General features: G+C 53.5%; 1 protein-coding gene across 3 annotated transcripts; it reads left to right on the top strand.

Moving 5' to 3' along the window:
- Window positions 1–1,635: 1,635 nt before the first annotated feature.
- Window positions 1,636–26,259, top strand: PLEKHM2 (pleckstrin homology and RUN domain containing M2). Of its 3 annotated transcripts, XM_066334477.1 has the most exons (20): window positions 1,636–1,881; window positions 12,086–12,192; window positions 12,344–12,453; window positions 13,546–13,645; window positions 14,132–14,219; window positions 14,691–14,877; window positions 17,080–17,139; window positions 19,009–19,237; window positions 20,271–21,023; window positions 21,284–21,353; window positions 21,434–21,524; window positions 21,799–21,863; window positions 22,187–22,275; window positions 22,880–23,012; window positions 23,093–23,283; window positions 23,562–23,627; window positions 24,090–24,249; window positions 24,465–24,644; window positions 24,728–24,844; window positions 25,184–26,259. In XM_066334477.1, the coding sequence occupies exons 1-20, from the start codon at window positions 1,822–1,824 to the stop codon at window positions 25,319–25,321; spliced, it is 2,994 nt and encodes a 997-aa protein (XP_066190574.1). In that variant the 5' UTR covers window positions 1,636–1,821; the 3' UTR covers window positions 25,322–26,259. The 3 variants fall into 3 exon arrangements, with proteins under 3 accessions (XP_066190574.1, XP_066190575.1, XP_066190576.1); XM_066334478.1 differs by lacking the exon at window positions 17,080–17,139; XM_066334479.1 differs by lacking the exons at window positions 1,636–1,881; window positions 12,086–12,192; window positions 12,344–12,453 and adding an exon at window positions 13,112–13,179.
- Window positions 26,260–27,035: the final 776 nt, after the last annotated feature.

The following is a 27,035-nucleotide window of genomic DNA, read 5'->3' as shown; positions in this document are numbered from 1 at the left end:
CTTCCCTTCCCTTCCCTTCCCTTCCCTTCCCTTCCCTTCCCTTCCCTTCCCTTCCCTTCCCTTCCCTTCCCTTCCCTTCCCTTCCCTTCCCTTCCCTTCCCTTCCCTTCCCTTCCCTTCCCTTCCCTTCCCTTCCCTTCCCTTCCCTTCCCTTCCCTTCCCTTCCCTTCCCCCATGGTTTCCAAAGCTGTTAAACTGGATGAGCCATTCCTGCAGGGAAAGAGCAGGCTTGGCCTAGCATGGTTTTTCCATCCAAGCTCTTGCTCAGCCCTTTCCTTCTGTGCCAGTGGGTTATTTACGGAGGAAGGAATGCAAATGGCAGGGAATGTGCTCCTGGAAGCTGCTGGCTTTTATGTTTTTAAATTGCTTTTACTTTCAGTTCCATTTTCTGTTACCAGGGTCAGGTGATGCAGGCGCTAGGGCAGCCTTGAGTCACAACCCTTCACCTTAGCCTCAGGTTTTATTTATAATTTATCATAAGTCTTTTCACCAACTCTTGTCTCTGTCCTGTGATGGCAAGTGGGGCTTGTATTTGAGAGTTTTAGGAATTTTTCCCACTGATGGAAGCTTGGGCTGGAACAAACCCATTTTTGGATCCATGGTGCCAGCCAGCACAGGGACCCTAGCAAAGAGCTGGATACTCCATTTCAGGTTGCTGGAGCAGAACTGAAGGAAGCACTCCTGAAGCCCAAGGTGGTGGAGTGCCATATGGATTCCCCAACATCCCCTCACCACTGATTATTTCCTTTGAGGCCAGGAACCCAAAATGCAGCAAAGCTGCAGGCTGGGCCCTGGCTCAGAGGGCTGGGCGCCTGGTGGGCACCTCAAGTCTCCAAACCCACTGTGTGTCCACCCAACAGCACTGTTCCCTTGGGCCGTGACAGAACAACACCATTTCCCCTTAACCCCCTTGCTGTGAGAGAACCGACGCCACCTTCTCTTTGTGTCCCCTCACTGTGTCCTGGGAGTCCGAAATGCCATCTCCCCTCAGTTGAGGTCAGGGCCAGACAGACTCAAGGCCATCTCCCCTCATGTCCCTCAGTGTCCCCATGCCATCTCCCCCCACATCTCCTCACTATTCCCATGGCTGTCAGTGAGCCAGTGGCGCCTCCCTGCGTGCCCTCACTGTCCTCACCATCATCTCCCCTCACGTCCCCTCCATGAGCCCTGGGCCAGTGCCGCCTTCTTCCCTCACTGTCCGCAGCGGCACATCCCCTCGCGTCCTCTCACTATCCACTCACATCCCCTCAGCTGTCTCCAACGCCATGTCCCCTCAAGGGGTCATGAGGGACCCATCACTATGTCCCCGCACGGGCTCCCCGCGGGTCCCGGGAGTCCCACCGCCACGGCGGAGGGCGCCATTTGAAGCGAGCGCTGTTCGGCTCCACTCGGCTCTGGTCGGCTCTGGTCGGCTCGGCCGGACCAGGTTCGGCTCTGCTCGGCTGGGCTCGGCCGCGTTCGGCTCGGCTCGACGCCGCTCGGCCGGGCCGTGCTGGTCCCGCACCCCAGGCGGGGCGGTCCCGTTGCCGGCCCGGGGCGGGCGGCGCCGCTCGCTCCCTCCCTCTGTCCCTCCCTCCTTTCCCGTGACCTCAGTTCCCGGCGGAGCGCGGCCCCGTCGCGGCTGGATCCGCCGTGCTCCCGCGGGCCGCTTTCGGCCCCGCACCCGGCCATGGCGCGCTGAGCGCCGCGGAGCCGCCAGGCCGGGGCCGGCCGGGGCAGCCGGCAGCACGGAGCCGGCAGCACGGAGCGGGCCCGGCGGGCGGGACGGCGCTCGGCCTGCGCCGGGCGGGCGCGGCGGGCGGCGGCGGCGAGCGGAGGCGCCATGGAGCCGGCGGAGGTGAAGGACCGCATCTTGGAGAATATCTCCCTCTCCGTCAAGAAGGTGGGAGCGGGAGCACGGCGGGGGCTGCGGACACCGACCCGCGGTGCGGAAAGGACTAGGCCTGGGGACATGCCCGCGCTGGGCTGGGGGTGTTGGGGACAGCCCTAGGACAGCCCTGGGCTCCGGGGTGGAGGCCGGTGCTGTGCGGTATCGTGGACAGCCCTGGGGGACCCCCTTGTGTGGGTGGGGAGCACCCTGTGCTGGATCTGAGGACAGCCGGGAGGACACTGCCGGGGCTGTGGGGATGGGGATGGCCGCTTTGCGAGTGCTCTGGGCCTGGAGACATCCACGGGGACCCCCATCAGCTGGTGCTGGGGACAGCTCTGGGACCGCTTGCTGTCCTGTGCTTGAGCGGGTCAGTGTGCCTGGGGACAGCTCCAGGACAGCCTTTGGGGACTCACCTCTGCCCTGGGGTGCCGTGGGGGCTGTGTCTGCAGAGGTGCAGGGCTGGGGGACACTCTTCGGGACCCCCCAGACACACACCACTGCCGTGGATGTAGGGTTGAAGGATCCCTGTGGACCTCCTGCCTGAGGCGTGGGCTGGGGAACAATCCTACAAAACCCCACACCCAAGAGACATCCCAGGGACACTGATGAACTCTGGGACAGAGTTCCAGTGTGGGGTCAAGGCCACCCAGCATCCCCTTTGCCAGAGGTGGACACTTTTGGGGGTGTCATTGGAGAACCCCTGTGCTGAGGGTGTGAGGTTGGACACAATCCTTCTGGTCGTGGGTGTGGTGGCACATCTGGGGTGTGGAGTCACCCTGCCAAAGGGACACTGCCAGGATCACCCCCAGACCCTCTGTCTTAGCTGGTTGGGATATACTGGGATTCTCCTGCCCAGGGTTCCCCTTTTCAAAGGACAGGATTGGGGGGACCCTTTTTCCTGTGGCTCTGTTTAGGAGGGATTTTGAGTCCAGCCTAAAACCATCTTTCTAAAGGTTTTCTCCCTTCAGCCAGCATGTCCTGCAGGGGGCACAGGATAGGGGGAGGACTTGGGACATTCTCCCCACGGACACAAGGGATGTGTGGTTCATTCCTGCGCCCTCAAAACAGGGCTCTGAATAAGTGTCCTCTCACCTTCTCCTTGCCCCTCGTTTTCTCCTTATGGGAGATGGGTTCCTTAAAACCCACCCTTGGTGGTGGAAACATCCATGACCCAACACAGAGGGGACTGGGACAGGCGCAGGATGCTGGAATCTTTGGGAAGGCCAAAGGAGTGAGTTGTAAGGATATGCTGGAAGTTTTGGTTTGGTGCACACCTGAGCTCCAATCAACCTTGACAAAAAACCACTGCTCCATTTGAGGAGGCAACAGGGGTTTCATTTGTGTTTGTCCCAAGTTTTGGGGGAAGGCTGTCTGGACTTGCTGTTGTTTCTCCAGTTGTTGCGTTTCCTCTGCCTTATGGAATAGGACTTTTCCTGTGCTCTGCAGTGTGTCCTGATTCAGATTCATCCATGAAAACTTGTTTTATGAAGACCAGCACGAGTGAATTCCAGGTGGTATATAAGAAAGGGATAACTGGACACTGCCTCTGGGGTGTAGGATGGATGTGCAAACCTCTCCCAGTGTTTTTCTTCCATGGATGTCCCTGACCTCTGGTCTATTGCCTTTTTGTCCTCTAAAAATTAAGGATAATCTTGTATCTCTCTGGAAATCGGTGGATGTTGGGCCTGCTCTGAGTTCTGTTACAATGCTCTGCAATGCTCCTGCCTCAGTGTCCCTGTATATATAAGGAATACAACTTTCCACAGAGGATTGGCTGGACGTAATTTGTTTGCATTCAGAAAATCCTTGGAAGATCACGTTTGGAAATGCTAAACAATCAACATGATGTTTATTTTAATTACTGTTGTGATTGAAGAGGACTGTGTTCAGCTCCAGCTCTGCCAACACACCTTGGCACTGCCAACTCCTGCCATGGTCCAGCAGTGAAAGTTTTGGGATTTTCTAATCCTGCCTCTTCATTCCTGTTCAGAGCAAAACTCAGGGAAGTGTAGGAGCCTACTTCAGGCTGATGGATTAATTTCTACCATCCCAGTGAAATCAAACTCAGGCCATGGTGAAATTCCACCCTGGTTTTTTACCCCCAGGATGCAGTTCTCCTTCCTAAGGGAAATCGCTAAACAGCTGCTGTTTTTTCCCAGTGCTTACCCCTCCCACTTCAGCCCGAAATCCCTGATCCTCTTTTTGCCTGTGAGTGGCAAGAGTAAAGTACTAGGTTAAGAGAGCAAGTGGCTTTGTGTTCAGAAATCCTACTCAAGGCTCGTCCTAGTCTTGAGTAACTCCTTGGCACTGGAATTGTGTCATGGGGCTTGGAGGAGTTTTCCAAGCATCCTGCCTCCAATTTCAAAAGCTTCCTCACAGTGTGGGTTGCTCACTTCTTACTTTCAGTGCTGATGCAGGTGTGGAATGGAAGATTTTGACGTGTCTGTGGTGATGGTGGGGGTTTTCTTTTCTCAGCTGCAGACCCAAAGAGGAGGATACTGTGCCCTATTTTCATGGAGTTGCCCAGAGAAGAGCACCCTGTGCTCAGCACCCTTGGATGGGGAAGAAGAGGAGCAGCAGCACAGCCCTGGGAAGAATTTGACACGCAGGGCTGTGACTGTACCTGGCTGTGATTTCAGTTTTTACCAGGTGCTGCTGGATTTTAGGGATGGGCAGTCAGAGCACAAACAGTCGGTGAATTCTGTACAAATCCACAGCAAAAAATAAGTTTTGATTCCAGGCAAATCCCTCCAACCTCAGTGAACAGGACTGTTTCTCTTATTTTCCTGGAAAGACATGAGGGATGGAGCACAGGTGAAAAAGTGGCAAATGTGCTTAGAGAGTGTAATTCCAACCTGTAGAGTTCTCTGTGTGATTCCCAGGTACCAGGGGGAGATCAGTGGTACTTCTGCTGTGGATTTCAGAGGTGTGAGGTTGGAGGTGTGAAGTCAGACCGCCAGTGAAAAAAAGTGAGGCAAAACACCTTAGACAAAATAGGCTTCTCCAGCCAGAGGGATGTCAAGAGGTTTCTGCCCTTGATGGCTTCAGGAGGGGCTGGGAAAGCTCAGCACTGGGAGCTGGGTCCGTGCTTCAGTTCCAAGGGAATTAGGAGCATGGTTTTGATTTCCCATTTACAATTTGTCCTCTCAGAGCTGTAAATTAATTCACAGCTTTCTGCACACATGGGACAGTGTTACTTGTGTCTTGTGACCGTTTACTTTCCTTTTTCCCACTCAGTTCCTTTTCTGCTAAGAGGGCTGTACTCCAGCTCAAATTACTGCACAAATTGATGCCTAACCCTTGTTTTTGTGAAGATTTAGGGCTTTACTGGGGCAGAAGGTAGGGATGGGCATGTTATGGCTCAGCGTGCAGGCACTTGTTCACTCATGTGCTTGTTTCCTTCTAGAAGATGCTGCTGTGTGTGGTGGCAGTGGGATGAGAGCACCTTCCTGGTGCTGCCCAGGTGGACTCTAAACATACCAGAAATGCCAACAATTTCAAAACCATCCTTGGCCAAGCATATCCTGGTAGCCAGGGGCTCTCACAGGGTCCCTGGTCCGTGAAGCCAGTGGTTTGTGTTCTCTTGGGTTTCCCTGAATATTCCCTGGGTTCAGGAGGGGTTTAGTGCTCTTGTACCTGGGATTAGGTGGTGAAAATGAAAAGTCCTTAAACAGTGTTATTGTTGACAATTACAGGAGCTAAATGTAAAATCAGAAAAGTGCTTAGAATCCCAGATTTTGGGACTTCTCTCTGGTTTTCAGGCCATTCTGCTGGCTGGCTTTGAAGGACACACATTGCCATGAACTCTTGAACAGCTGATCCTTGGTGCATGTCAATCAGGTGGAGCAGTGGTTTTTGCTGACGTTGCAGGAGTTCCTGCCAAAAGCTCTGGCTCTGCTCTGTTTCTGCATGACTTTGGGAAGGTTTCCACTGCTCTCACAGCAAGTTAATGCTGAGGCTTTGCTGCCTGTCTTCAGGTTGGATTTTTAGCCCTGTACCTTTTAAATGCCTTTGCAGTCTCCTGTGCTGCTGAGCTCTGCTTTGTGACACATCTGCATCTTCTGCACAGCGAGGGAGGGCTGGTTTGGGCATGGCTTAGTGCCCCCATGTCATGGAGAGGAGCAGGGAGTGCTGGAGTGGAGCATCCCTACTCAAATCACGTTGGGAATGTGCTCATCTCTGCCTGCCTGGATTTATTTAGCCCAACTGCTGTGACACAGAGGCAGCAGCTCTGGATATGTGAAAACAGCCAAGCAATCTCTTGCGTTCTGCTCCCTTTCTGAGAGGCACCTCTCTGGCTCAAAGACCACAGGGGTTTTATCTCTGCCAGAGTCTTTCCCCTCCTTCACTCACATCTCTCCAGGCCACATCTGTTGCTGCTGCAGGGACCACATTAAGAGGCTGGCCCTGCATGTTCCTTTGCCACGTGTACCAGTTTGCCAGCTGCCAAAAGTCTGTGGATGAAGGTAGCAGCAATCTCATAGAACTCCTGATTGTCCATGAAGACAAGACACGGGGATCACTCAGGTGCCTTTAACAAGCCCACAGATGTATTTTGGTGGGCATCCAAGGGCTTTGTCTCCGTGGTGCTGTGGTTCTGCTCTCATTGCAGCTGTGTGTTGCTTGAGTATTTCAAGGTTTATCTCTTTAGAATTTTCTCTTGCCTCATCCCAGTGATCAGGAAACTTCCCTGCCTGGCCATCGAGGAGCCACTCTGGTCGTCACACTCACACCACCACAGGTCTGCTGATGATCCACAATTCCAAGGGGATTGGGTTCTGCAGGTACCTAAACTGATGTTTGTCTTCCATAACACCCAAAATTGGCTCTGGAGCTGAGGGTGGACAAGGCTGTGATAACATTTTGGGAATTAAAAAATGCCATTTGTTCTCCTCCCTCTCACACAACGCATTTTGCTGGGAGAGCAGCCTGTTTAGGAGGGTGAATTTGGCTGTGGTTTTCCCAAGGAGCTAAAGGAAAGCCTCCAAGCCTCTCTGCCTCTGATTGCACAATTTTGGTGGCTGTTGAGTGATTTCAGCTTTCCCCACTTCTGGTGAACTGGTCCAAGAAGTGTAACTGAATTAAGCACAGGCTGTGGGCAGTGGGGAGGGACTCAGAGCCACAATACCTGGTGTGTGAGGGAGCAGCAGCTCCCTGGGAGAGCAGCACTTTGCTTGCTTCTGGTGTGTTTGCCACTGGACTTGGGTTTTTTTCCCCATAAAATCTATTTTTTCTGTTATGCTGAGCACGTGACCTTCCCACCTGCCTTTGGTTGGCTCAGGGACCTGTTCCACATAGCCAGTTATGTGCCTGGCCCCTGCTCTGCTCCCTGTGACAGAGGAACAGGATGCTCCCTAAAAATTCCGACTGGAAAAAATCCTATCCTCGTGTGAGCCGCATGTGGATTCAGGCTACTGCAAGCTTTGCTGCTTAGAAATAGTGAAGGAAAGCCCCAGAAAAGCTTTGAGGGGCGTGAGCTGAGACGTGTATGTGTCCCAGGAGGTGACAATCTTGCTGTCATTAGATTGGGAATGTTTCAAAGCTCAGTGTTTCCAGCAGGGAGCAACTTTGCTGTGGGTTTCAGCTTCACCTGTGTCAGGCTCCTGTCTCTTCACATCTCCAGGGTACTCCAGTGGCACGTGGGGTGCCTTCCAGGTGCTGATGCTCTGAATGTGCCTGGTGTATTTTTTCTAGAAAAAGCCCCAAGATCCAGATGAGGTGCACAAAGTGGGAAGCTGGGCACTGAGGCCAGTGCTGATTTTTAAGGAGTGTTGAGTCAGATCCAAAATGTCCAGCCAGAGATGGAGTTTTAGGCCTTTATGTTGTACAAATGTATGAGGGCCCTTGCCATGACATTCAGCCTACTCTTATGGATGGTATGGAAAACTAGAAGTTGTCCAGATACGAGAATTCAGCCTCCTCTTTATCCATTTGCCATTGAATGTCTGTACCTCCTGAGCAGTTGCAAAAGTGATAGTTCTGAGGTGTCTGTCCTGGCCCTTCCCACTGTATCTTCCCTTGGCACTGAACTGTCATTGCTTGGGACAAGGTCACCTGCCCTTTCTTGTGCTCCTTGGAGCTCCAGGATTGCTCTTGAGGGTGCTCAGCTCTTCCAGCTGGGGAAAACTCCTCATCTCAGTCCATGTGCTGTGGGTAGGAATGAGGGTTTTGAAGCATCTCTTCCCTCTCCCATCGCAGTTAAGAAGCTAAGGAATGCAAAGGGTGTTTGTTGTTCTTCTGCTGTGTTTGTCCTGCCAGGGAAATACCAAGCAGAACAAGTGAAATGGACTTGATGTTGGAAAGCTGCATGTGAAACATCTGTAGGGCACATTTACAGAGGGGAGATGTGGACTTTGTTGGGTTGTGGCCAGCCCTGAACAGGTCAGGAGACTATTTCAGTATTCCAGTGAGTTTTTAGAATTACTGAAAGGATTTCAAAGCCACCACAAGAATGATTAGGTTTGGGAATAGGCTTTCCAGAACACATCTCTGATTATTTGTTGGCTTCCCTTGCAATGCAGGAGCTCTGCAGATCAGCCTGGAAGGCTTCACACTCATTGAGAACCACTGCAATTAATAGGTTATGAAATTGTGCGAGGAAGAGCCTCTCTCATGTGTGCCAGCATAGGGTGGGGTGTGTCACTGCTGGAAAAATGAAGTTGTGATTGATAAACAGCAATTAAATCCTCCTCCTCGGTGTGGACGAGGTGCGAGTGTTTCCCAGTGCCAGCCAGGGCTCTGTTCCCATTGGACAAACACCCGTCTGCTCCAGGCTCTCCAAGGTGTGTTCAGCCCATGGCTGGGCTGTTGTGGGCCTCTCCCTGAGCAGGTTCTGTCCCATGAGCGCTGGTGCTCAGACCTGCTCGGGTGTGCAATGGTCCTGGTGGATGGACGGCTGGGATGCCTTCTGCGTGCCAGCAGTGCTTATTTTGACCACAGGAATGTCTATAAATAGCCCTGGGTCAGGGCTCCAGGCATTGCCATGCCCCTCACAAGCCCTCCATCCGAGCCAGCCTTCAGCCCTTCCTTCTGGATTTGGGGTGCAGAAGAGATGAGGGGAAGAGCATCTCCCCAAAGCCCAGGGACAATGTTTTTAACCCAATTCCTTGTCTCCTTCCTGATCTCCCCAGCTCCGGCCTGGCACACTGCCCAGCTGTGTCAGGGAGCTGCTTTGTGAATGCCTCATGAAGTTTGGTCGCCACCTACCAGACAGGTCTGACTGTGGAGGGAGAGGCTGGTTCAATTATCTGTGTGTGTTTTATAACAACTTACAGGAGACTCCATATAAACACTCTACAACATGCCATTTTTTGGGGCAGTGCCACATTACTCCTGCCATCACCATGCTTAGGAGTGGGTGCTGGGATCATCCCTCATGATGGATGTGGTCGTAATTCCTACAAATTTTCAGCTAGGTGTTGGTTCTTTGAAAAATGGCGCAGCTGGACTTTGTTCCCCAACTGGGAAAGCTGTTTCATCCTAACTTTCCTCTGTGTGACTTCACCCTTCTTCCCAAGCCTGAAACACCTCTCCATCAGCTTTTGCAAGTCTTCCCCCACCCTGGCTGGAGGGATGACTCCACCCAGGAGATCCTGAGGCTTGCTGCATCTTGTTTCCTCCCTGGACAGGGTGGCTGGGCAGGGATTCATCTGGCTGATCTCTTTTGGGAATTGTGCTCCAGTGAGCCATGCCTGCCCATGGCTGGGCACTGGAAGCCCTTGGCTGTGTTTATTTTGGAGGGATGCTGAGAATGGCACCATCCCTGGGTGCAATGCTGTATGGGGACGTGGTAGTGCATCTCAGTAGGAGTGAGCCGTTGTGGCTTCCCTGTGACCTACAGCTCTAAAAGGTGGAGTGCCAGAATCCCAATCCCAAACAGCTGAGTGCACCTTTGACATCCACTGAGCTGGTGTGACCCCATGACTCTGAGCAAAGCACAGTCACACCAGCTCATCCTCTTGGTCCCTGATGTGCCACAGGGATGGAGTTGAGCCTTTTGGGGTAGGTTTGCTCTGGGTATGGCCGTGGGGCCAGGTTTTCCAGCAGCCTCCCCAGGAAGGGGGATGCAGGGGGAGCTGGTCTGTGCAGAGCAGGAGGCTCAGTGCTCCGTGCAGAGCAGCTAAAAGGGACAGCAACCCTTGGTGTAACACAGAATGAGCCCTTCAAAACCTAAACCCCTTTCTGGATGAAGATTAGGCTTTTCCAAGGAAGACAAATCCATTTTTTTAGATGGAGACAGCCACTGTTTGCTAATAGTTTGTAGCCTTCGATGATGGGAGTGGGTCAGTCCATGGAGAGGGATGGGAGCTGTGCACTAGCTACAGGAAGGAGCATGACAAAGTTCTGAGTTATTCTGGGTGGAAAGGAGGAAAGAAAAAAGAGGAAATACTTCTATTTCCTCTTCTCTTTAGCTGCCCAGGCTTGGAGTCTCTGTCATGAGGAATTCCTCCAGTTAGAGGCACAGACAGGCTGCAAGTTCCCTGCAAACTGACCTCCCCAAGCTGTGTCTCCTTTTTTTCATTGGTGAACTAACAAAATGCCTGATTTATTCTTGTTCCCCCCAGCTCTACCTCACAGCTGCATTTCCCCAGTCTAGCACAGAGCCTGCAGAAACACCCACAACCTCCTCCAAGGGTGGCCCAGCTCCCTGCAGAGCTCACAGCCTGGTTAGGTCAAGTTCTGTCTTCAGGTGCCGGCTCATGTCCTGTGAGATCTTTGCTTCTGCCTCAGTTTTCTCAAAAATGGGACATTTTAGTGAGCTCCAGGGAGATCATCCCCATGACTCTTATCTATCCGTCACCCAGGGGATAAGGCTCTAAATTATGGGTTTGTTTCTTCTTCTGGCGTCCTTGCTGCAGCTTCAAACTCTGGCTGCGAGTACCTCCTGAAATTTTTCTTAAATAGTGGGATTTTAGGTTATTTTCCTCTCTGCTTCAGTCTGGGCTGCCTATGAATAGCGGGAATCTTGTGGAAAAGCATCCTCCCAGAAATGGGTAGGAGCTGTTGAGCTGAAATTCTCCAGGTCTCATGTGGGTGTTGTGAAAGCGCCTGTGGATCTCTGGAACATCCACAGGTACCTCTGCAAACACCACCTCATTGTGCATCTGCTTCCCCAGGGATTCACCTGCTGGGACAGGGACAGGCAGAGCAGGGCTGTGCCATTGGATGGGAGAGCTTGGGCTGCAGTTCTCCAGGCTCAGCAGTTTTCTCATGTAAGGGCTGGGACCAGCTGTGTGCAGGAACATGCCTGGCTCTCCCATCTTACCTAAGAGCTCCAGAGGGATTCAAGGTCTTCAGGCCAGGAGGGTGTTCGAGCTTGATATGTTCATACTCTTAAAGAGTGTTGTTGGGATCAGTTCCCAGGGGCTGTGAGGTGTTCTCTGACCCCTGGGTAACTTCACATCAAGACTGGATGATTTTTCCAAAATGAGCTTCTCTGGTAATAATTCTGGAGGAGAAACCTGTGCTGGGGGACAGGTCAGACTCAAGAAGCAAAATAATGTTAAGTTTTTGGGGTTTACACATCTGTCATCTAGTGAGGTTTGGCAAAGACATGTCAGGTCATGAAAATAACATACATACTGTCTACAGTGTTGTTGTGGCTCAGCTGAGATGTTCTTGCTTGTTGCCAGCAAACAGCCATGGCCTGTCTGGCTGAGATTACATCCCAGGAGCGTAATCTCCCTGCCTGGATGCCAAGGATGTGTGATACAGGACCTAAATAGATCTGTAAGCTCTGGGGGCAAGAGTAGTCCTGTGGGTCAGCTGGGAAGGGATATGGGTTTTGGGTGCCAGGGATTTCTAGCAAAACTGAGGAGAGGCCTCATCCATGTCAGAGCCAGAAGCAGAGTAGGGCTGGGGTTTATTTCTGCTCTGAACCACTTTGTGGCTGGAGAGGAACCACCAGACCCTGCTGAAGTGCTGGCTGGGCGGGAGAAGGCTGCTCACCACTGGGGAACTTGGTTGTGCAGCCACCATGGCACTGCTGGGCTGTGAGACATGGGGACACTGGGCAAGGTTCTCCCGGTAGTTACTGCCTTTAGGGTCCTCTCAAAACCGTTGGCTACACCCCGTAAGTAAAACCTGCAACATGGTTTAGCAAGCTGAGAGATCACAAAAAACTGTTAAATGCTGGATGTGAGCATTTTGGCACTTCCACCTGCTCCTCATGGGCTGGAGAAGGACATTCCAGCCATCCCATCTCTTCTTTTTGCAGCTGCAGAGCTACTTCGCTGCCTGTGAAGATGAGACACCAGCCATCAGAAACCATGACAAGGTCCTGCAGCGGCTCTGTGAACACCTGGACCACGCTCTGCTCTATGGGTGAGCCTGGAGCCCGCCTCTGGGATGCTGCTTTTCCCCATGGGAAAAGCCTGGTGTGGAGCCTCAGCATGGGGAAAACATCTAGGCAGGGATTGGGGTGGAGATAATGAAGCTTTTGCTGAATTTTCCTCTGGGATTTTTTGTCCTCCAGACTGCAAGATCTTTCCTCAGGGTACTGGGTTCTGGTAGTTCACTTCACACGCCGGGAAGCCATCAAACAGATCGAAGTGCTGCAGCACGTGGCCACCAACCTGGGACGCAGTGAGTATGCACAGTGTCCCCAGCTGTGGGTTTGGGGACACTTGAGGTGGCCCAGGTTGTGCTGAGGAGTTGGGGCTGCTCGTGGATCGATGGAGCCATTGGAATGCAGGTCGCAGGCAAAGGAATCGCAGAATCATTAAAGTTGGAAAGGATCTCTAAGGTCCTTGAGTCCTACCATTAGCCCAGCACTGCCATGTCCACCACCAAGCCATGTCCCCAGCTGCCACATCCACACATAGTTTGAACATTTCCAGGGATGGTGACTCCACCACTTCCCTGGGCACGCTGTGCCAATGAGGTGGGAGTCCTGCCATGACCACGTGAGGTCTCTGGAAATAACAGCACTGTGCCTCAGGATCACGTGCTGAGGTGTAGCCCAGCTTCTGCTGCCCTGAAACCCAAGGGACTGTGCCCTCAGGAAGGATTCCAGACAGATGAGAGTCCTGTGGGGCCATGGCCTCAGAAGAGTTCCTGGCAGAGGGTAGCACTTGGAAAGATGGGAGTCTTGCAGGGCTGTGACCTCAAGAAGAGTTCCTGGCAGATGGGAGCATTCCCTCTCACCCCACATCTTGCTGTAGCAGTCATGTGCATGATTCTGCATTTTCCCTGCTCTGAGTTGTCCATAGCACATATTTGGGACCTTCGAGGCCACTTTTGATGCAGGACTGTGCCCACATCCTCTGTGCCTTCTTATCCAAACACCTGCCATGTCCTGGGCCTGTACTGGTGAGAGCAGAGCTGAGCACAGACTACTGTCACATTTCTCTGCACCAGAATTTGTGGCAAATCTCACCTGGGCTGATTCACAGCAATTCTCCCTCTGCCTCTCCTGGTGTTTCTGGCAGGGTTCCCATCCTGCTGGAGAGACAGTTGTGTGGCTACTTCTTCACATGTCGCTCACCAATTTTACTCCAAATCATGAATCTCTCACTGGCATTTGCCCCCCGCCCCTGCGATTTCCCCTCATAATTGCTCCCCTCAAATGATATGAATGAATCATCTGAGGGGTTTTAACTAATTTGTGACTGTTTCTAGGCTTGTGTCACTTCTCAGGTGTTTGCAGATAAATCTCTCTGCTGCTCCTGTTTCCAGGCCGGGCCTGGCTGTACCTTGCCCTCAACGAAAATTCATTGGAGAGTTACTTGAGACTGTTCCAGGAGAACCTCAGCCTGCTGCACAAGTACTATGTCAAGTGAGTATCTCAGCTGCTTCTCCTTTGGGCAACATTTGACGTCCCTCCTTGTCAGAAGCCAGCCTGAATTTGCCAGTGAGGTACAAGCAGTTGATCAGGGCTTGATTTTTTTCCTTGTGAGATTTACGTGGTTAATTTAAAGGTACTAGATTTGAACACACTATCCTCTTATCTCTATGAGGCCCTGCAAGCATTTCTCCTAGTTCCTCCTTTTACTCTGCAGTCCCCTTCATATTTTTCCATGATTTCCAAGGAGCTGCTGAGCTCTTGTCCAGGCACCCAGCTTTGCTGGACACCTGAAAATGTGGCTGTAGCTCAGTTTGGGGACAGCATGTAGTGGCTGTCCACAGAAGCAAGGAGTGGGCTGCCAGCTCTAGGGCCGATCTATGGCTCAGAGACGCCCCCAAAGAAACAGAAGTGGCCTTTTAGCTGCTTCTCCTCCTCTTTCCCACAGCTGTAAAGCTCTTTTGTTCCTCCCTGTGGCAGGAACGCCCTGGTCTGCAGTCATGATCATCTGACCCTGTTCTTAACACTGGTGTCCGGACTGGAGTTCATCCGCTTTGACTTGGACCTAGTGAGTGTTTGATCTGTTCTCCCAGCTCTGGGAGAGTGGGAATGTGGAGCAGGGGAAATCCAGGGTGGGACAGATCCCACCACTTGGTCCAGGGTGGTCTTTCAGCTGAAAATGTGACGCTGATGATTTTGGGAAAGACACTTAGATCTTTGGGGATGCAACAGTGGGATTTATTCCTGTTGCTCAGTTCTTCACTGTTTGGAGGACGAACAAGGCAGCTGCAGGGCAGATTGATGGGGATAAAGAGCTGAGCTCTACAAGTACTGGTACAAAACCCTGGTGTACCTCCAGAAAACACAAACCTACTGGATAACCCTTGGTAAAACCGCTGGGCTTCCTCTGAGATGAGCACTGAGAAGGGACCTTCAGGGGACAGTCCCAGTCCCATTGTTTTGGCAGGGTGGCATTTCCCCCAGCTGTGCCAGTAACAGTGACTGGAGCCTGCCCCTCACCACATTCCCTGCCCTGCAGGATGCTCCATACCTGGATCTGGCCCCCTACATGCCCGATTACTACAAGCCTCAGTACCTGCTGGACTTTGAGGAGCGCCTGCCCAGCTCCGTGCACGGCTCCGACAGCCTCTCCCTCAACTCCTTCAACTCTGTCACCTCCACCAACCTGGAATGGGACGACAGTGCCATTGCTCCATCCAGTGAGGGTCAGTGGGTTTTGGGGAGAGTGTGAGCAGGGCTGTGTTCTTCCCACATCCCCTTCAGATAAGGCAGCAGATTTTAGACTGGAAGAGACCAAAGCAAGAGACCCAGCAGCCAGGCTGGGAATCTGTCCTGTCTCACATCCTTGGGAGACAGGACAAGGGGGAATGGGTTTAAACTAAGACTTTTAAAGTCTTAGTTTAAAAAAAGATGAGAGATTTAGGTCAGGTATAAGGAAGAAATTCTTCCCTGTGAGGGTGGTGAGGCCCTGGCACAGTTTGCCCAAAGAAGCTGTGGCTGCCCCATCTCTGGAGGTGTTCAAGGCCATGTCGGACAGGGCTTAGAGCAACCTGGGATAGTGGAAGGTTGGGATATGGCAAGGTGTGGAATTAGGTCAACTTTAAGGTTCCTGCCAACCCAAACCATTCTGTGCTGATTCTGTGCCTCAAACTGGGAGAGAAGGACATTCCCTGCAGGCATGCCAGGCCACATTACCATCCTGGGGGTTCTAGCAAGAACTGGAGGAATCTCCCCACGGAGTGAAGGTCATGCCTGTATCTGAATATGGCTCCCAGGTCAGCAGAGACACAAAGCTGCAGGGGAGGTTTTGTTTGTTTTGCAGTCCAGAGACCCACATGCTGGCCCTGGTGGAGAGCAGTTTTCCAGAGTCTTCCCTGTGTCTGCAATCTGGGAGAAAGACAGCTAGTGGTCTCAGAGATGTTGTTTTTTCCTCTTGATACATCCAGAGCAGTCTGATAAATTGTCCTACTCACCCTCTTATCCCTTCAGAGAGGCTGGATGTTCCTGATGAACTGGGCAGACTCATACCTTGTGTCTGGCCCATGAATCTGCTGCAGCCAGAGCAGGGAGCTCCTGTCCTGCACCCACCATGTTCACATGAAGCAGCAGCTCTGCTGATGCTCTTCCTAATCCAAAATGCATTGGCACTGTCCTGGTTTTTATGTCAGTTTGAGCAAAAGGGATTCTGGAATAGAATTGGAATGGAATGAACTGTTAGATGGATGCAGGGAATTTGGGACTGAGCCCATACAGAAATGGGTTTCCTCAAGACAAGGATCACCAGTTGCCTTTTATGAACAGAGACAGAACCTGCAGGTATTAGAAATGCTGAGAAGGAACAGCCTGGGATGGGCATTAGAGTTGTTTTAACAAAGCAGTTGGAAGCACAGCACTGGTTTGGGCTCACCACTTCTGCACTTAGGAAAGGGTTTGATTTTAGGGACTTGTCATTCCAAATCTCTAGTGTCCCAGGGAAGCTGGAGACAGCATGAGGAGCCTAGAAGTAAAAATCACAGGAAGAAGGTTCCCTGTCCATAGAGGTTTGGCATAAGCAGCTGTTGTGCTGCATCCCTGGGTTTGTATTCCTGCTTCCTCCTCAGCAGAGCATGTCTTGTGCCAGACATCTCCTGCCTGTCCCTGTTACTTGGTGTCCCCAGTCTTCTGGTGGATGGCTTCTTAATGCTCCAGAGAAGAGGGCTTTGGATTGGAGATCCAGGAGATTTTGGGTTTGGCATCATCTCAGCGTATTCCATGTGTCCAAGCTCTGTGTCTCAGTCTCCCCATGCACAGAGGGGTTTGGTGCTGATGTAGGAATGCTGGACCAGGACCCAGGAGGGCAGGAATTGCTGCTGCTTCTCTGGTGTGGAGGAGTTTAACTTTTCCCTGTAAGTATTACCCTGCTCATCATTTCAACAGAAGCATGTCTCTACCTGAGAATGTAAGTGGAACTGGGGATTGTAGGATCAGAGGACAAGTTTCTCCCTTTAATCAGATCCCTGGCTTTGCAAACTTTCATGAGTCTAACACCACAGTATCTATGGGAGGTAAGTGTGGAGAAACTGAGGCACAGAGATTAAATTGCTTCCCAGAGAGGATCGAGCCCTAGGTGACGCTGTTTATCTGGCTTAGCTTCCCAGCAGCTTGATAATGGGGCCTTCATCCTTCCCTAGTTCCTTTGTAGCTCCCATCACAGCAGTTATTCCAGAAGGAACAACTCTTAGTGCAGCTGGTTTCCATTCACATCCACATTCCCTATTTTTTCATGTGTTTCAGATACCAGTGGATGATTGTTTTGTTTCTCCCCATTCCCATCTCCCTCCCCAAATTTCCTTCACACTCTCCCCTCTCCCCCTTCCCTCCCCACTGCCTGTATTTCTAATCCTGAGTTTTATCCCTCATTTTTGTAGATTATGATTTTGGAGATGTCTTTCCAGCAATGCAGACCATGCCCAGCAGAGACTGGGAAGGTGGGACACACTCCTCTCTTACAGCATTTTGGTTTTCTCTCTGCATTGCTGCCCCCTGAGCTTGCTGCATGTTCCCGTGTTTGTTTCTTTAACAACCAACTGCCCTGATGGAATTCCGTACAGGCCTGAAATGTGGGATGTGCCAGCTGCCCTCATGCCATGGATTTCCTCTTTGGGGCAAAGCACATGAGGTGCTGATTGAAAAATGGATCCACCATCATTGGTTTCCTGAAAGCCCTGGAAAACAGCTGAACTAATTCTGCTGCCTTTAATTTGGGGCATTTTGCAGAGATGAATATGGGAGGTTTTGTTTTCCCTGGATTATCCTGTCCTGAGTCAAAACTTCTCCCATGAAGCCACAATATCCACAATATCCATGGCACATAGCCATGCTCAGTCTGGGTCACTACATTTGTTATTTTTATTGATTTTACCACTTTTTAAACCCACTTACCAGCTACCTCTGGCCTTTATGGCCAAGAGCACTTGCCCAGTTCAAAGGAATTTGTTCTTCCTCCACATGCAGCCCCTGTGCGTATCCTTCACTGGAGGAGCATTCTCTCTGCTTCGTGCCCACACTCCATCCTTTGTGGTGCAAAGCTGGATGGAGCCTGATGGTACCACCTGAATATTTGGGCAAATCTGCCTGAATTCCATGTGGATTGCTCTTAGGCTCTAACACGCTCCCTCTTGCTTTCCTTCTTACCCCACACATGAGGATGTCACAGAGGTAGTTCAACCTGTCCCTGGAGGGTACAAACCACATTTCCAAACCCAAGGTGCAGCCAACAGCTCCAGTGTGGGTGTTGGGTGGAGGCTGAAGCCCAGGGGTGCTGGGGGAAGGCAGATCCCTCTGGATTTGAGGATTTTAAACCTGACTGACTTCCCTGGTAGAGCTCGGATTCTCCCTGCTCTGGGGCAGCTTTTTCAGTGGGAACAAAGTGGCATTTTGGAATCATCCAGCACAAACTGCCTGGATTAGAGTTTTACAAGAGGTTTCATTTTCCTCCTCAAATCCTGTGCCCCAAATCAGTCTTGCCAGGGCAGTGATTCTCTTCCCAAGGTGTCTTTTTAGCTGGCTGTGGAAAGGAATCATGGAATAACAGAATGGTTTGGGTTGGAAGGGACCTTAAAGGACATCTCATTCCAGTCCCTTGTCATGGGCAGGGACACCTTCCACTAGATCAGGAATGGTGCTGGAGAAGAGAAGGGGATGGATAACTTTCTTTTAACCATGATTTTGGATGGATAATGGGTAATAATCTGAGCATGACTCCTGCAGCCCTTCTCCACTGCTCTTTTATCCTCTGAAGACTAACACGGGCCCAGCTATTTGTGTTCCACCCTGTCTGTGCCACCTGCTGTCCTCGGACCCCTGTGAATGCTGTGTCCCCTCTCCAGCACAGTCCAGCCCCCATGTGCATCTCATGTGAGCAGAGGAGAGCAGCCAGCTCCATCAGGATGGCTGCTCCATGGGCTGGCTCTGTGTCTGCCCTTCCAGCTGAGCGAGCACCTTCCCACAGCCCCATGGCAGGGAGAAGCAGCAACCCGGTTGCTTGCTGTCACCTTGCTCAGGAGCAATGGCCCCAGGACCCCTCAGACACTTCCCACAGACACCACCTCTGCTTCTCCATCCAGCTGCTGGCTCCTGGGGAACCGAGCGGTTGTTTTCAGGCATTCTGTGAACTGCAGAGGGGGTGCAGGGTCTCGCGCTGACCTCCCAGTCCCTCCTCACAGGAGCTGCTGGCACTGCCAGTGGCATGGTGCCCACACAGTGCCCCGAGCCCCCAGCACGCAGCTTGGCTTGATCTGGCTCCATGCAGGAGCCCGAGCCGGCCCTGATCCGCTCTTCCCACCTTGTCCCTGCAGACGGGGAGCTGACGGACACGCTCAGCTGCCCGCGCTCCACCGCCTCAGAGGCCAATGGCAGCAGGACCGCGGCGAGGAGCCCCACGCAGCGCCACAACCCCTTCAACGAGGACAAGGCCGAGTCCTCCGCCGACACCACGCCGGTGCACGTGGCTTCCCGGGACAAGGCAGAGGCCACCCCTGAAGGAACGGACCAGTCCGAGAGCTGCACAGAGCTGGAGGTCATCAGGTAGGGACAGAGTGCTGGTCTCGGAAGGGGTGGCAGATGTTGAGGATGTGCCACCTCCTCTATCCCAGCGAGGACAGCCTCTGTGCTGCAGTCTTTATTCAGCTCCATGAGCTGGGTCCCTTGGGTTGATTCCACATGACCCCCTTTCCCTGCCAGTGTGTGTGTGTCAGAGGGCTCAGAGTAATCCATAAGGGTTTATTTGGAGCTCTCTCCAGCTGGTGGCATCTTTGCAGCAGCTCTGGAGCTTGGATCCTCTCTCCCATCCTGTCCCTCCTGCTGTATGCCAGTGAGCTGTGGCCAACCCTGTTGCGGGAGATGCAGCTGCAGAGCTCCTGGCGGGTGAGATCCCCAAGGGCTCCCTCAGAGCCCTCAATCTAGACAAAGAGCTCATGGCTCTGTCTGCTCACACCCACCGATAGGAACTCCCCAAACCTGCCCAGCAGGGCTGTGCTTTGTTCTCGTGCCTGATTTTCCTAGGGAAGGAGCAGAGCAGATGGGTTTTACACATGATCCCACATGGGAGATACGGGGAAGGGGAGCACGGGACTTGCTTCCCAAACAGGGGTGATCTGGCAGCAGTTTGGGTGCTGTGGGTGCCAGAACACTTCTGCAGCACATCCTGTTGTGCTCCAACCTGCATCTCCCTCTTCTGGCAGGTGGGGACACAGCATTGCCACCTCTAGAAATCTCCTCCCTTCCCAGCTTCTTGATCTGAGCCAGGGATTTCTCCCACATGAGTTCAGTTCCACAACTGTTTGTAATCCTTTTATAGCTGAAAGAAAGCCCAAGGTGCTGTGTCAGCAGTGACACTTCTTTTTGGGATAGATAGGAAAAAGTGTCCATACCTTGTCTAATGAAAACTGGCACAAAGAGGGGGACTCTACATGGCTGCACACTGAGCGATGTTCTTGAACAGAAGGATTTCTCTGCAATAGGGAAAATTGCAAAGGAATGTTGTTGGGAAAGGGTTTGACCCCCGTGCGTATTGCATAGTCTAAACAGGCACAGTGGGTGACGTTCTTCTCTCTCACAGGTTAGCCAAGAAGAAAAAGACAGGCAAGAAGAAGAAGGTGAAGCCTGAGGAAGTGGTGAACAGCCCAGCGCCTGCAGCAGCCGAGGCCAGCGGGGACAGCGGCGTCAATGGGCTGAGCGATAGGGAGGAGCCGCCGAGGGACAGGAGCCCCGCTGCCCCGGGGGGGCCAGAGGAGGGCGGGGAGCGCGCTGCCCTTGGCCCGCTGGCCCTGCGCATCCCCGAGATGAAGGACACGTCCATGGAGAGCATGGGGCAGCCCCTGAGCAAGGTCATGGACAGGCTCAATGGGCAGCTGGACCCCGGGGGCTGGCATGCTGCCCTGGAGCCCCCCGGGCAGCCCTTTCGGACCGGCACGCCAGGGGAGACCCCAGATGGATCGTCCTCTGGCGACTTTAGTGAGGGGATTTCAGCCCCCATGGACTTCTACCGATTTACCGTTGAGAGTCCAAACGCTGCTGCACCAGGTGGTGGCCACCATGACCCTCCAGGGCTTGGCCAACCGTCACATGTTTCTCGTAGCCCTGAGGCTCCTGAAGAAGAAGAAAGCAGAGAGGGAGAAGCAGTTGGGGCAGTAGAGGAGTCTGAAAGGGCAAGTGATGAACCTCAGACTAGCCAGACAGAAACCACCGACCCCCAGGCTCTCTGTGAGCCCAAGAAGGAGCAGCCCAGCCCTTCCCCAAGCAGTGCTGAGGACTCTGGGGTGGAGGAAGGGCAGGGCAGCCCCTCGGAGCTGACCCATCCCTCCGAGTTCAGGTGAGGATGGGTTTGCTCAGCAGGGAGAGCATCTTCAAAACAATCTTGAGCTGAAGTTGATGCCTTTCCCTTTGTCCTTGGTTTGGGGGGCAAAGCCTATCCTCCAGGATGAACAGGAGGCACAAAGGGTCAGGAAGAGAAGGTCTTGGGGAGCTGACAAGTGCCCAAATCATGGACATGTTCAACAAGGAAGGGGATTGCCCTTCCTGGACTCACCCAGTTTCACATCCATGTCCATCCTCTGCTGTCTCTCTCCGCAGGGTGGATAACAACCATCTCCTCCTGCTGATGATCCACGTTTTCCGGGAGAATGAGGAGCAGTTGTTCAGGGTAAGGGGTCTCCATCAATTCAAGGATCAGCTCTGTGCCTGCATCAGCCCAGGCCTGAGAGCTCCTTTCTTTCCATGCAGATGATCCGAATGAGCACGGGGCACATGGAAGGGAACCTGCAGTTGATCTACGTCCTGCTGACGGATTGCTACGTGTACCTGATCCGGAAAGGTATCTCATCCTGACGCCCTCTGGGCTCAGTTGCAGGGAGGGAGGCTCCATCCATGGCTTGTCCATGGATTAGGCCAGCATGGCCTTCACTGCCAGTTCCTTGAGTCCCGTGGTCACAGCAGAGAGCTCAGATTGACTTATCCCCCAGGAGCCCTGGGACATGTGTCCTGTGGCTCCGTGCTGCCTGGGACATGGCTCGGTTTGCAGGTGCATCGTTGCTGCTGCAGAGGGGGTCCTGTGCCCCTCTTCACGTGGCTCTCTGTGTCTGTGCCAGGGGCAGCTGAGAAGCCATACATGGTGGAGGAGGCTGTGTCCTACAACGAGCTGGATTACATCTCGGTGAGCCCAGCCAGGGCGTGTAGCCCAGGGGAGCCAGAGGCGAGTGGGGGGTCAGTTCTCACCTGTCCAGGGGTGAAGGTGCCAGGAGCATCACAGTGGAGTGTGTTTGTGTCCTTGAGGAGTGTTCTGGGCAGTGAACCTTTGAGACTGGGAGAGTTGGCAGTGATGCCCCTTCCAGTGTCCCCTCTGTGGGTGCCCACCTTGCTCATATCTTTGCATGGGCAGCAGAGTGACCTTCTCCCTGGGGCCAGAAGCCTGGTCAGCCTTGCTCTGTTGCCCCTCATCGCGTGCCTGGCTTCCCTAAGCATTGCTGTGTGGCACAGGTTGGGCTGGATCAGCAGACAGTGACCCTGGTGTGCACCAACCGGAGGAAGCAGTTCCTGCTTGACACTGCCGACATGGCTCTCACTGGGTGAGTGGGGAACTGGACATGGAACTCTGGAATTCTTGGACTTGGGGAAAGTGGGAGACTCCAGAAACAGCCCTTCATGACAGTCCTGCCACCTGTGAGGGGTTTGGGGCTTGGTTTGATGCCACTGGCTGAACCCAGCTGACCACTGGAAATGCCTCAGGTGTGGATGCAACCAAAGTATCTTAGTATCTTCCTGGATAAAATGTCGCTTCATCCCTCAGTTTGAGCTTTGGGGCTCTGGGCAACGCAGACCACGTGTCACTTGTGTCACTTGGCATGAGTACGGATGAGGGATGAGCTCTTGAGTTCCAAGGCATGTCCCCATGTCTCTGTGTGCTGGCAGCTCAGGGAGGGGACCATCAGGTCATATTGGGATTTGTGCTGGGATGAATGACCACCTCCCAGTGTCAGAAATCTCCTTTCTGGAGTTCAGACTTTGCAACCTCCCATCACCTTTGGTCTGTAGGTTCATTTTGCAACTCTTTGGTCTGGAAGACCATAGGCCCATGGTTAAGGGGAGTCAGCCCCTAGGGCACCAGAGTGTATGAGGGAGATGAGGGCCTGTTTGCCCCAGCCTTGTCAGAGACCTCTGCCACCCTCTCAGGTTCTTCCTCGTCTCCTTGAAGTCAGCCATGATCAAAGGGTGCCGGGAGCCCCCTTATCCCAGTATCCTCACAGATGCCACTATGGAGAAACTGGCACTTGCCAAGTTTGTGGCGCAGGAGTCCAAGTGTGAGGTGAGTTTGGATATCACCACCATCACTGCAGGTGATGAAGTCTCACAGGAGACTTCTTTGAGTTCTTCTGGTTTTTACAGGCCTGCGACGTGGTTGTGCGTTTCTATGGCCTTGTTCACTGGGAAGACCCCATGGATGAGGCGCTGGGACCTGCCAGCAGCAGCTACTCCTCTGCGGAAAACACCATCACCAAGGACGGCATCCTGCACTACAAGGCAGGAACCTCCTACCTGGGCAAGGAGCAGTGGAAGCCCTGCTTCGTGGTGCTCAGGTGGGCACTGGTGCGGTGGGTCAGGATGGGGTCACACAGGGCTCTTGGGAGAAGGTGCTGGGAGCACTTTGCTGCCTGAGAGGTAGTTGGGAGGTGCCACTTAAAGCCACCAGTTTGGTGGCCAAAGCCACCATTTGGGGGTGCCCAGCAGCAGGAATGTAATCCCCTAGGGCTGCGTGGGTGGGAGGCAGGGCAGGGGTGGCTGTGGGACCAAAGGCAGGGGATGCCAGAGCTGAGCTGACTCCAGTTACTCCTTCTCTCATCTTCTCAAACCGCAGCAATGGGATATTGTACCAGTACCCAGATCGGACAGACGTCACCCCTTTGCTCTCCATCAACATGGGGTAGGTGGCTGGTAGGACACAGCACCCAGACTCTGGGGACAGGAGTTACTTGGGATGTCCAGGGAGGGGTTCCAGGCTGGATCCATGACTTGGTCCATGCTGCAGGAATCCCAGCTCCTCCTGCCTGAGGGCAGGTGTCTATTTGTTTTGGCTCCAGTGTGTGCCACTAGAAATGGGCTCATTTCCTTCCTTGGATGGGGCCTTGGCTTCTGAAGGGTGATACATCCCTCCAAGATGAGAGGGATGAGAGCCCTGTTGAAAGACCCACTGTGCTCAACTCCAGCTGTCCTGCTATGTGAAGAGCCTGGAGATGGTCCTTGGAGCAATCCCAGGGGATGTCACTGATGGGAAAGGAGTGTTTGTTGGAAACAGGGGTGAAGTGCTGCCCAGGGAGGGAAGTCGAAGGTTGCTTTCAGGCTCATGTTGGCCCATCCATCCCACTTATCTCCCCCTCTCTCCCAGCGGCGAGCAGTGCGGGGGATGCCGGCGTTCCAACACCACCGACCGGCCCCACTCCTTCCAGGTGATCCTGACAGACCGGCCCTCCCTGGAGCTGAGCGCTGAGAATGAGGAGGACATGGCAGACTGGATGCAGTACTTCTGCCAGGCTGTCTCCAAAGGGGTGAGCTGGGGACAGACCCTGAGCGTGGGTGCTTCAGCCCCCTCCTTTGCTTATAGCCCCTCTGGCGCTGCCAAAGGGAACAGGAATGTCTGGCCGGACGGAGCAGGCAGCTTTATCCTGAGCCAGCAGGATTTCCCCACAGGAGAACACGTGCACCCCAAGGAGATGGGGCTCCATCATACCAGGTTTTACCACCCCTTCCCCATCCCATGCAGGTGATCCCCCAGGGTGTTGCCCCAACACCATGCGTTCCCTGCTGCCTGGTGCTGACAGATGAGAAGGCTTTCACATGCCACGAGGACTGTCAGACGAGCTTCTTCCGCTCGCTGGGAACTGCAGAGCTGACAGACATCACAGCCATCTCCACGGAGGCCGGCAAGGAGTACTGTGTCCTGGTGAGTGCAGGGCTTTGGGACCCGCTGGCCCAGGGCTGGGTGAGCACCCAGTGCTGACACCTGGCCTCTCTCCTGTTGTTTAGGAGTTTGCTCAGGACAGCAAGGAGTTCCTGCCCCCCTGGGTTCTTTATTTTAGTTGCACTATGGAACTGGAGAGGTTCCTGTCAGCACTGAACGCTGCGTGGAGGAACATCTACCAAGTGAGCATGTGGGCCTGCTTTACATCCTCATCGAGTGAGGGAGAGCAGAGGGATGAGTTTGTCCCTGTAGGGGGAACCCAGCCTTCCCACAAAGAGCAGGAGAGCCGGGGAGCTCCTCTGGTTCCGTATAATCACAGGATGTGGGATCTAGAGCCTGGCAAGACAAGCCATGAGCATCCATCCAGTACTGACGAGGGGAGTGGGAAGAATGTGGGTCAGCCCTGCTGTCGCCATATCCGTGACACAGGCAACTTTCCTGTGTGGATTTGACGTTTTACAGTGAGAGGGAGAAATGACTGTTGTCTGTTCCCCTCCTGACACCCCACACCCGTGTTTCAGGTCGATCTCCAGCACAAGGCCATTCTGGATGCTGCTGTGAAGAAGAAATGTGAGGATGCCCAGAGCCTCATCAACAGTGCCTGGCAGCGCAGCGACAGCCTCTGCCGGGGACGGGCCGAGCGGGACCCCTGGTGTTAACCCTGGCTAGGGGAGGACAGCTCATGGGGGCCCAGTTTTGGGGATCAGAGCCTGTATCTGGCCAACTGGCACCCCAAACCCTCCTGCCATCGCTTGGTCTCCACCAGGGCCGTGCCTGCAGTGCGGACCCCACGCTCTCCACCGAGCCAGAGACATCTGGCATGGTTTGGGGAGCAGCCAGACGCTTCACCACCTGCGCCTTCCTCCTTGTCCAGCTGCCATGGGGCAAATAATTTGCCTTTCACAGAATAATATCCCAGTAGTAGTGAGGGAGAGGGTAGGAGCGGGATGGGCTGGGACAAGCATCCCCATCCTGGTGGGGAGCAGGACTGAGGACTTGTTCATTTTTGAACAGGATCGAGGTGAGGCGGGCACACTCAGTCAGTCACTACTGTGCATGTTTTTTTGCTCATACAATCACTGAGGATGGCCCCACTCTGCCTTCTCCTGGATAGCTCATTCAGGACCTCTGGACACCACTGAACCATTCTCAGCCTGTCCAGGAGATTTGAGGCTAAGGAAGAAGGAACAGGGCCAAATATTTGGCTGTAAACATGGTGTTAGGAGATCTCAGCAGCCCGTTTGCGGTTTGAACGCTGACCCTGTGCACTGGGGGAGAAGAGATGGAGTCCCATGTTCTTCGGGTGTCCTGAGGGACATTGTCACGTGGCTGCCACCGAACATGTCACCATCTCCTCAGCTCACTGCATCCAAGGCCAGCGAGGACCCATTGCCACTTGCGCTCTGCAGCGAGCACTTTGGGGCACAGCCCCAGCTTTTAAATAATATTAATAATAATAATAATAATCTGGAGACCTTCTCATGTAATATACATTCACGGGGCCTTTTTCTGGGATGAAACGTATGTGACTGAATGTATATGTACATACATCTGCTTCCTTTCCCCTCTCCTAAAATAAACAGACCTTGGTAACTCAGCCTTGGCCCTTACGCCAGGTTCTGCCCCAGGGGCTGCTGCTCCTGCCATCACTTTGGAGCCTGTGGAATGGCTCTGGGACAGGGAGAAGGGGGTATTTGGATGAAAAGAGGGGAGGACGTGCACCTCCAGCTCCTCCCTGAACCACAGCAGCGTTAACCCTGCGGTGGGACACGTTTGTGGCTTCAACTAGGAACTACCCATCAGGACACAGAGTCTTCATGCTTTGTCGTTTCTTATCTCTGGATCCAAGAGATACTGCCAGTCCCCTGGATCTGGGAGATCTAGTCCAGTCTAGACAAGAAAGAAACAGCCATTGGACCAACCCCCAGCATCACCTACTGTCCCCCAATTGACCCTCCTTGACTTCTGACATCAAAACGAATGTGTTGGGGAATATTGGGACTGGGACAGCCACTGTCAGGGGGAGGATATTGGGGATGAGGCAGCCACTGGCAGGGGAGGAGTCTGGGATATGGGGGGTTCACACGTCCTCCCCACTCAGTAACTACCGAAGTGCCTCGGACATGGGGCGAGCCGGGGCCCAGGGAGTCCCTGCGCTGCCCTAAAAATAGGAATCCACGGCGGGGGGCGGGACACCGATATCCCCCGGCCCCCGCAGCATTTTTCCGCGGGAAGCTCCAATTTCAAAGCACCGGGAGAGGCGGGCGAGACCCCTGCAAGTGCCTCCCGCCGCAGCGAAGGCCACAAGCGCAGCGAGTTTTCCAGTCTCCCTCCCCACGGTGTGAGGGGTGACTGCGTGTGCCCCCAAAAATT

The sequence above is a fragment of the Sylvia atricapilla genome, chromosome 22, assembly GCF_009819655.1.
Source record: "Sylvia atricapilla isolate bSylAtr1 chromosome 22, bSylAtr1.pri, whole genome shotgun sequence".
NCBI classification, from domain to species: domain Eukaryota; kingdom Metazoa; phylum Chordata; class Aves; order Passeriformes; family Sylviidae; genus Sylvia; species Sylvia atricapilla.
The sequence above is the reverse complement of the archived record's forward strand: the minus strand, read 5'-3'. Positions and strand labels throughout refer to the sequence as shown.

What these genes read in the sequence shown, in the direction of transcription:
- PLEKHM2 (XM_066334477.1), top strand. Translation starts at nt 1,822, where the DNA reads ATGGAGCCGGCGGAGGTGAAGGACCGCATCTTGGAGAATATCTCCCTC. An exon ending in TCCGCTTTGACTTGGACCTA is followed by an intron (nt 14,220 to 14,690) that starts GTGAGTGTTTGA and finishes CCTGCCCTGCAG; the next exon opens with GATGCTCCATACCTGGATCT. An exon ending in TTGCTCTCCATCAACATGGG is followed by an intron (nt 23,628 to 24,089) that starts GTAGGTGGCTGG and finishes CCTCTCTCCCAG; the next exon opens with CGGCGAGCAGTGCGGGGGAT.